At 42.1% G+C, this 9799-nt stretch overlaps 1 protein-coding gene across 1 annotated transcript; it reads left to right on the plus strand.

Moving 5' to 3' along the window:
* The first annotated feature begins 3312 nt into the window (after positions 1-3312).
* BLOC1S6 (biogenesis of lysosomal organelles complex 1 subunit 6) lies at positions 3313-7428 on the plus strand. Its single transcript, XM_012572007.5, has 5 exons — positions 3313-3545; positions 4250-4394; positions 5373-5460; positions 6050-6136; positions 6885-7428. The coding sequence occupies exons 1-5, from the start codon at positions 3479-3481 to the stop codon at positions 7002-7004; spliced, it is 507 nt and encodes a 168-aa protein (XP_012427461.4). The 5' UTR covers positions 3313-3478; the 3' UTR covers positions 7005-7428.
* The last annotated feature ends 2371 nt before the right edge of the window (positions 7429-9799 follow it).

Here is a 9799-nt window from a genome sequence, read left to right on the forward strand (position 1 = left end):
TACCAAGGGAAGACTGGAGAGTTGTATAGAAGTGCAGGATTTTGGAGAAAGGCACTCCTTGTCCAAGGCTGAAAGCAGATTCTGGTAGGCATCAGGGCAGTGCTGCAGGACATGGAGCGAGCCCCTTCTTGGAACTGGCCCTGTGGGAAAGGAGTCCTCCGTGGTAGACTGGCAGAGGTTGCTTATTGTTGTTCTCTTAATGATGTCCAAAAATAGATGGTATGATACTTTATCTGAGCTCCCTTGCCACTTTACAATGTGGCTGTTTTCCTGAGCATGTAATGTCAGGTTATTTTTCTTCAACTGGCTAAAGTGGTGCCATCTCCTGCCCTTTTACCCACCTTATGATTCCCCCAGCATTGTTACCAGTACAGTTGTTCAGGGGCCAGACAATGAACCCAGTCCCTGAAATGGGTAAAAATTAAACAATGCATATTGGAAGGGTTTTGGATATATTTGTCTGTGTAACTGAGACTGCTTGCATGATCTCAACTCGCAGAGACATCCATATGACAACAAGGGGGCAGCGAATAGTGTGGGAGTCAGAATGAGCAGCCAAGGATAGGAACCAGTTAAGCCAGCCTTGCTGCCTAGCAAAGTGTTCCCAGCTGTGTTCCAGTTCACCCATTCTTGATGTTTCTGTTCTGTCTGGGCGATTTAACTCACTCTGTGCTTCAAGAGTTTCACCCCTTGTACCAGCACAAAGTGAGTGAGGGACACACAGACATGAGCAGCCAGGTTCCAGGAGACTGCGTTTTAAACTGTCCCAGAATGCTAGACTTTACGCTGGAGCTTTGCCACTCCTACAGGAACAGAAACTTCCAGCACCAAGGAATGAGATTTAGCTGGGGGGACTAATAGAGTAAGCCAGTGCACCAAGGTTTGCCAGCTCACCGTTTACTGAATAACTCAGACCAGACATGTTGTCAAGTCAAGAACCAGCTCATACATTGGAAAGATGAGCTGCTGTTGAGCAGAACTGTTTGTACCAGCTACACTCAATTTCTTCATTGTAATAGCCAAGGCTGTGCTCTTTCTATAGTCTCGTTTACTTAATGAGGACTTGATGAGCGTCTCAAAGAGGTTACCTATTAATGTGAAGTATTTCCTTTTCATGTTGTCATCCCTGAAGTCATGTGGCACATCCAAAGGTGATGGTTCAAAACATCCTATTTGCTATACAATTCAAGATAGCTTAACTCCATTTTCACTCACATTTCTAGGGAGGGGCACGGTTACAATATATGTAACTGCTTAAATCAGTTGCAAACAACAAAATCCAAAATGCCTAAGTGATAGTGTCCATTAAAGGTTTCTGAACACATTTGCTACAACATAAAATGAAAATTAAACACAATTATGTGGTGTTAACAGTATTACAAACATAGGCACTTGGGAAATAGTTACTGTGAAACAGAGGATGTTTTGCAGAAGAAAAGGAACAAGAAAAGTTTTCTATCATTCTCTTTTTTGGAACATTTGGGTTGACAAACAGTTAAATTTTAATTTGTCTAGAAAACCAGATACCATTTTCTATTCCAATCCTTAGTCTATTTCTGCAAGACGTGGGAAGGCCTGGAACAGGCAAAGCAGGAGCACAAATCTGAAACTCCCACATCTCAAGTGAGACTATTTCAGAATCATTATCTCACTTGTTCTTACTAGAAATTCCATCTGGAAACTGTGAAGTCTTTCCCAGTGAAACTTTTAACAAAAGCTTTGGGCTTTCCCCCCTACCAAAAGAAACTTTTAAGTAAAATTGCTAACCAGTTAGAATTAAGAATTTTAGTTGAGTCTGTTTGCATTAATTAACATCTTCCTCTTGTTGCTCCTTTAAAAAAGCAGAAAAATGGGTAAGTCTTTAATCTGATGATGGAACAGTGACATAATTGTGAACAAAAGTTAATTAGAATATGCATATGAAGAAAAAAGCAAATGAATTTGCAACAATTTTGATGTTAGAAATGTTCACCTCAAAAGACCTTTTTTTTTTTTTTGCCTCAGTCTGTGTCTGATGAGCATTAGGGGGACTGCCTGAATTGAATTTAATCTTTAAGGTTGGGGGATATATTAAATATTGCATTTAAAATAAACCTTTCTGAGTGGTCCTTCATTATTTTCTTTCTGTAGTTGCACCTGCATTTCCTGAATAGACCTTTATTGGTAAGAGGAAAAAAATATAAATACTACCATACAAAACTGATTTTCATTAAAGAATATTTATACTTTCAAGTTGGTTAGGGCAGGGTGCTGATAACACCAAGGTGGCAGTTTGATCCCCTTATGGGCCACTCACTTAAGAGTTGAACTTATTGATCCCTCTGGGCCCCTTCCAACTCAGAATATTCTAAGATTATGTGTGAAGTTATTACCGCTCTTGCAGACTGTTGGGGGAGATGCACAGACAAACGAATACACAAAAACTAATTTCCCAAGAAACAAAAGCTACAAGTAGTATAAAGTCTGCAGAGTTTCTGGAGAATACAAATCTGTAAAATACAAGAGCTGGGATGTCCCTAAGAAAGGGCACCTGCGGTGACTTTAGCTGATTCCTGAGGGGCAGCAGAGCTCGCTGTGCTGCGCTGTGCTGTGCTGCTCCCGCCTGGCAGCCGCTGTCCCCGGCAGGCTGGGCCGGGGCCATCGCACCTCTGCGCCACAGCGGGGGCTCCGCGGGGCTGGAACCCGCACGCGTCGAGGCTCAGCCCCGGCCCCAGCGGCTGCTCCGGGGGCCAGGCGGCTCCAGACCGCTCCGGGCGAGTCAGGCACCCCCGGGGAGCGGCGGGAGGGAGCGCCCGGCACCGCCACTGAGCCGGCCCAGCGGGCGGCCGCGGCCCCGGTACCAGGCTCGGCCCCGCTGTCAGGCTCGGCCCCGGTACCAGGCTCGGCCCCGCTGTCAGGCTCGGCCCCGCTGTCAGGCGCGGCCCCGCTGTCAGGCTCGGCTCCGGTACCAGGCTCAGCCCCGGTACCAGGCTCGGCCCCGTTGTCAGGCTCGGCCCCGCTGTCAGGCTCGGCCCCGGTACCAGGCTCGGCCCCGCTGTCAGGCTCGGCCCCGCTGTCAGGCTCGGCCCCGCTACCAGGCTCGGCCCCGCTGTCAGGCTCGGCCCCGGTACCAGGCTCGGCCCCGCTGTCAGGCTCGGCCCCGGTACCAGGCTCGGCCCCGCTGTCAGGCTCGGCCCCGGTACCAGGCTCGGCCCCGCTGTCAGGCTCGGTCCCGGTACCAGGCTCGGCCCCGGTACCAGACTCGTCTCCCAACGCCGCCATCGTCGCTCGCGCGTCACTTCCGCGCCCGCGCGCGGCGCAGCCCCGGAGCCGGAGGCGGCAGCGCTCCATGGTGGTGCGGCGGCGGCGGGGCGCGGGCCGGGGGGCGCCGGGCCCGCCCGCTCGGTGAGGGCAGCCGGACCCGCCTGCCCCGGGCTCGGGCGGCCCTGCCCCGCCGTGCCCTGCCCTGCCCTGCCGGAGGGCGCCGGGAGAGGCAGCGATGAGCGGCGCGGAGCGGCCGGAGGGGAAGGAGGCGGCGGCCGTGGGTGATCCCGGGCGCTCGCTGGGTACGTGAGGGGAGCCCGGGCCGGGCGGGACGGGCTGCGGGGAGAGCCGGGGAGAGACTGGAGCTGTCGCCGGGCCGGTCAGAGCAGGGCGCCCGGCGGGAGGCTCCGCCACACCCGGTGTTGCGGGCGGGCTCTCTTGGAGGCCGAGGCTGTCCCCGCATCGTTCTCTCCCGTGCGGGGGCCTGTAGGGTACACGGTTTTATCTTCCACGAGCAGACAAAAAATAATCATAGCCTGCCCATACCAAACTTACAGGCTGTGAAGTCCAGTTCTTGGAGTTCAGCATGAACTCCTGGTGTTTTGAGTGACAGGCGAAGGCCTTTCACAGCTTGATCTCAGACTTTGAAAGCAAAGGCTGGGGGCTGTTAATGTTTAGGTACTCTTGATACATAGTCAGAACACTGATGTTGCCCTTTTTTTTTTCCAGTAGGCTGGAGTACTGAATTTTTAATTTTTTTAAGATATATATATGGAACAGTTATATTTCCCTCTTTCTATTCTGCTGCTGTCCACATAAAAGGGTTTACCAGGAAGCTTGTGATACAGCACTGAGAATAAAGGAGGAATAAAGAAGAGGAAGACAAAAGTTCAGTTTAGTTGAAAAAGTGCAGAGAATTTTCCATTTCTGAAAATACAGTTGCTCTAGGTGAAACTTGAAGTGTGTGCTGACCTGTCACACTCAGCCTTGCTGTTCTTTGGTGTAGCTCCCAGTGATGCGTCTCCAGATGAAGGAGTCGTGGAAGATCTGCCTTTAATAGATGAGAAAGCTGTGGAGCAGCTAACTGAAGGATTGATTTCCCACTATCTGCCTGATCTTCAGCGATCAAAATCAGCACTGCAGGAACTTACGTAAGCATATTTTTGAAAGCAACTTTATACACATGCATACTTGGTTTGCTGCTCTTTTCAATATAATGTGCCAGCTCTCTTTAATTGGAATATTGTTTATCAGCATTTTTGTATCTTGGCTTGAGCAGCCTGAATAATTCAGTGATCTGTGGGAGTACCAGGGGGTGTATAAGCTGCAGTGTAGCCTGTGAGCACTATGGCTGAAGAATGTGTAACACTAGAAGACTAAAATCCCCTAAGCCAGGCAGCACAGAAAACCTAGATTTCTTAAATGCTTATTCATTTCTGTAGCAGAAAAGTGTGCTAAAAGCTGGGTTTATTTTGCTTGGAGACATGCAGTTTGTATTCAGGGCAGCTTGTAGTGCGATACATTGTTTGTTGTTCAGTCTCTAAACCATATTTAAAAACACTTGAAAAATACAAGTAAGGATACAGAGATAGTGGAAAGAGCTTTACACAGATCCATCTCAGGTTTTGTAGGGTACCTTAGTTTGGTTTTCACTATGCAGGATGTGGTTGTGCTCCTGCCACGGACAGCCTTTGCCTGGAAAGACTTGAGCTGATTTGTGTGGGATGGAGATCCTTAATAAACCAGAAATCCACACAAGTTCTGTACAGAAATAACTTAGTCCTGCAATATGACGCAGAGGCACCCAAGTGGAAAGTCAAGAGCTAATTGTTCTTCCTTTCAGTCAACCACTGCAACCTGGAGAGTGTCTCTTCAGGGTTTTTGGGATATTTATCCTGGATGTCCATGTGCTGTATGTTGCCAGCTGAATTTGTGCAACGAATAGTAGTTTGGATTTTTCTACAGTCATTTACTTATGTTTTAATGGAAATTGCCTAGCATAGCATAAGAGGAATCTGGTATTGGGAAGTGCATATTGATACTGTTTTGATTAGAAGTCTATTTAAGGGACTGGTTGAAAAATGTATGTGGTGCTTTACTTTGGGTTTATGCATCTTGTTTTGTTTTAGACAGAACCAAGTGGTACTGCTAGAAACATTAGAACAAGAAATTTCAAAATTCAAAGAGTGTAACTCCATTGGTCATATCAATGCTTTGGTAAGTATCAGTAATACCTTTTAAATTCTAGATTGGCAGAAATTTTCTAGCTGAAGCATTACTAGCTTGTGTCTTTTTCTTAAAGATCTACAGAAAGTAAGCCAGTTCAGATATTAGGGACAAACTGCTGGAGAGGGTGGGAACCAGCATGTTTCCCTTTAACAGAAAGGGCAGTGGGAAGAGAGTTCAGGCTCAGTCAGGCAGCACTGGTGAGACTGACTGTTCAAAGCCAGCAGCCAAAGCAAATGTACACATTTTTTCAGTAGGATTGAGGCACCAACATGGGCTCTGTGTACCTCCCCAGACTAGCAAGAATGGTGCATTAAACACTCCTGTGTGGTGCATAAAGTTGTAAAATTTTTGTTCTAGTTTCGTGAATCATAACTCTAGATAACTGTGTGTAATTATGAGATGTGGTCGTTTTCTATATTAATATATGTGATATGTGTATTTTGTATATAAACTTGAACATGTTCCATTATCAAACTGTTCTGGTAATCACTGTTTTTGATTGCTATTTAGCTATGTAGCTTTATAAAACAACTATTCTAACTTGACAGTCAATGCTTTAACAGTTATGGTTTTTAAGTTTTCAGAAGCTAAACACTATCACAACAAGTTAGTGAATATTAGAAATGAAATGATGATGCTGCATGAGAAGACATCAAAGTTAAAAGTAAGTGGGATAAATATTTTTACTTTCCAATAGAGATATTTACTTATATGTTATTGACTTCCAACTTTTATTTTAGATGATGCTGAAAATTCTGATTAAAATAGAATTTTACCTTAAAAGGATGTTTTCAGTAGCTCCAAGCCATGTATGTTTTTAACCGCTCACTTTTTCCTAATGGTGCTCAAGTAACTTACACATCTGAAGTACTCTTTCAGTGCAGTCTTCATGTTTAGGTGGTGTAAGAATCATGCCTTGTTCTGTTGCTTGGTCCACTCCATTCCAAGCAGATTTCTTTGTTGTCCGTTTCATTTCAATGGAAACTAGATTGTCACAAATGTAAGAATTTCTCCTTCTGTTTAATGTACCATTAACAGTGGCGTAAGTTCACTTGTTCCATGCTATATAGACAACCTGGTTACATTCTGGCAAGATTAGTCCTTCAGTGTGTTCAACAAGAGAATTTTTTCTTGGAGGCAGTAAATTGCATGGTAAGAACCTTGTCAGGTGCACCCAAAGGATGACTTTTAGTGAGATTGTGGGGGCTCCAGTTTATGTTTTCCCAGTGTAGATCACAAACTTCCCAATTCTGAACAGTGAGCTGAAAGTGGGAGGGATAAAGCAAAAATGAACAGTTTATGCTATATTCAATTATAAGGTATGTTGGAGAGGCAGAATGGGAGGAATTTTGTTTGTTGAATTTAAGTTAAATATATCTATAAAACTTACAATTATTTTCTCTTCTGTTCAGAAAAGAGCACTTAAGCTGCAGCAAAAGAGGCAGAAGGAAGAATTGGAACGAGAGCAGCAACGTGAGAAGGAACTTGAAAGAGAGAAACAGTTAACAGCAAAACCTGCAAAGAGGACCTGAAAACAGAGCATGCAACAACTCGTCTGAATTAATGATTTCTACATTCACTGGAATTAAGGCAGACTTTGCTTAAATTGGGCTATAGCTGTTGCTAGCAACAGTCTACTCTATGGTATTATAAATTCCAGAATCGAATTTATAATACCATATAATGGAATAATAGAGTTGGTAACATTCACATTGTTTAATTTCAGCCATTCAAGTTGCCTTCTTTTGTAATGCTATGCAGTTTGATATTACAATGTAAGTTAATTTTTATATATATATATGTATATAGGAGAACTAGGCATCATAGTTTTAAATTGCTATCCATTTTTGTTTTCTTCTGTTCTTTTGGTGTTTAGAATTCTGAGAGATTTGATGACTGGCACATGTTTTTCAGACAAAATGCAAAGAACTTCTTAAAGTTCAGTTCTCATCATCAGACTTCAGTGGCTGCATTTTTATCAAGTAACTTAAGAACGGCATTAAAGTTCCCAGCTGAAATGATTGTCAGGAGAGAAGCAGAACACTAAAGATTGTCAAAATTGATGTGTACACAATGCAAAGTTCAATTAATTTGTGTTTCCACAAACATTTAAGTCAAACCAGGAAACTGTTGCTTCTGTAATGGTTTATTAGGAAGACTTGTGTGGTCTAAGCATATTTTTGTGGGATTAGAAGTTGTAATTTCTTTATCTTATGTGACAAAATAAAACATAACCAAAACTAAAATTTTCCACTTAATGTGAAATTTAGCCACCTGTAGGAAAACTTCTGCATTTAGTGGTTTTTTCCTTAATAAATTAATTATTTGCACTTTGGGGCTATCTAAGATTTTTTATAAGAGAGTCCTCACCCAGATTGATGATTATTAGAGTGTACTGATGAGAAATTTGGAATGGAGGTTGATATCCATTTCTCTGAATGTAATTCCTATCTTGCAGCACTTGGTGTGAACTCCCATTCAAATGAATGTACAAATTGTCCAGACTAGTAAAAGACCTTTAAATTATTCCTACAGTGTAACAAACTAGTTATTTTATAACTGTGTTTCTTTTCAAGTATATCTGTGGTTCTTTTTAAGTAATAATGTAAATTATGTGTTTTGAAGTAAGATAAAGGGTAAGCTGTGTAAAGTTTTCCATAAAATATGTATAGGAGTATATCACAGGGGCACTGTCAATTTTACTTTTCCTTCTGTTTTAGATGACTCACACAGTGTACACCTGCCTGGACTTTCTGTATTGTAATTTTCTGAACTTCTAATTTCCTGTTCTTAATATTTGTTATCTTCTTCTGTGAAAGATGTACTCTAACAACTACCCAGGCATCATACAAGGTAAACAGGGATAATGTCTTGGGGCAAGGAGAACAAACTACTTAAAGCAGTCAGAAGAGACACTGAAATGCTTTTAGTAAAGCAGTATTAGATTAAAACTTTCCACAGGTATTTTTCCCTGAAGTTGACTCATGGCTATTGATTGCCAGTGGATTGTTTGCCTCTGCTGTGGTTTGTATGTATTTCTAAGAGAAATGTAAAGAATTTCCACAGTCCATTCTTTGGAGCAGAATGTACATAACTAGATGTTGTCCAAGTATTTTATTTTGTAATGTAATTTCACAGTCAGATTCTGGGAATTAAAACTGTTCTCGTTAAACTATAACATGAAACTGGATGCCTCAGTATCCAAATCAGGATTGAGTTCCTTTGATGTTTCTTGATTTGTATACCTCACAGAATCCAGTTTACTGTGTCAAGTCATATTCTCTCTCTCTGTCAAAAACTGTGGGTTTTTTCCAAAGAACTGTGGTTTTGTGGGATTTTGTTATGTTTTGTTTCAAAAAACATGATTATTTTAAGTAAAGCTAGAGAATTCTAAGAAATTAATAGAAATTTATAATTTTGAAATTTGGTACATTTCAGCATTTGGAATCATTTCCAATCAAAGGAGTAAAAGCTGACAGTACTTACCTGAGGAATCACATGCATATACATAAAAATGTATTTGATTAACTTTTCCTATAAAAGCATGGTAAGATCTGGGTTTTCTATTAATAAGGACCTAATTTGATTAAATTACCTTTCTGTAATAAAGGGGGGAAATTAATAAAAATATATAGGATGAAGTTTGTTCAATTTACATAACTTCTATTAATGCATTCTTAAATTACTTCTGTGAAAACTATAATTCATTATCTCCATAGGATGTTCTACCAAATACTCTTGTAAGTCTTAATGCATAAAAGTAAATGCTACATTTGGATGAATTTAACAATACTGACATCTAAAAATATGTGCTTGTATCATCATGCACAAGTTGAGTGAGCAATTATGTTGCTGTGTACACTTAGTCTTGCTTGATTTTATAAAAAGTTACTTATGGAGTAGATAAATATGGTAGTACAGGGTTAGGGTTAGTCAGCGTGTGCCCAGCCCTCACACATCAGCCCTCTCATCCTGCCTGGACTTTGGAAAGGTTAAGGCAGTGCTTTCTGCAGCTGCTGGAGGCCTCTGTGCTTCACGTGGGGATTTCTTCAGGCTTGGTTTGTGAGTTTCTGAATTATGAAAGTAATAATTGAGTAATATATTTGAGTAATATTTTTAATTAAAACTGCAGGTTATCTCTTTAAGCAGTCTGTGGGGCAATATGTATAGGGGCTTAAAGAAAATACTGCACTGTTTAAAGGCAGTCCTAAAAATACATGTTTAAAAAAACAGCCCAACAATTTTCTCATCAACAGAGATGACGATCAACCTCTTAGAACAAAAAATATGGAAAAAAGGCTGCACTTTGATTATGCAAAGGCAGCTG

The sequence above is a fragment of the Taeniopygia guttata genome, chromosome 10 (genome assembly GCF_048771995.1).
Source record: "Taeniopygia guttata chromosome 10, bTaeGut7.mat, whole genome shotgun sequence".
Classification (NCBI taxonomy): Eukaryota; Metazoa; Chordata; class Aves; order Passeriformes; family Estrildidae; genus Taeniopygia; species Taeniopygia guttata.

Coding starts and splice junctions, on each gene's coding strand:
- BLOC1S6 (XM_012572007.5), top strand. CDS start 3,479: ATGAGCGGCGCGGAGCGGCCGGAGGGGAAGGAGGCGGCGGCCGTGGGT. Junction 4,395..5,372: donor TCAGCACTGCAGGAACTTAC/GTAAGCATATTT, acceptor GTTTTGTTTTAG/ACAGAACCAAGTGGTACTGC. Junction 6,137..6,884: donor AGAAGACATCAAAGTTAAAA/GTAAGTGGGATA, acceptor TCTTCTGTTCAG/AAAAGAGCACTTAAGCTGCA.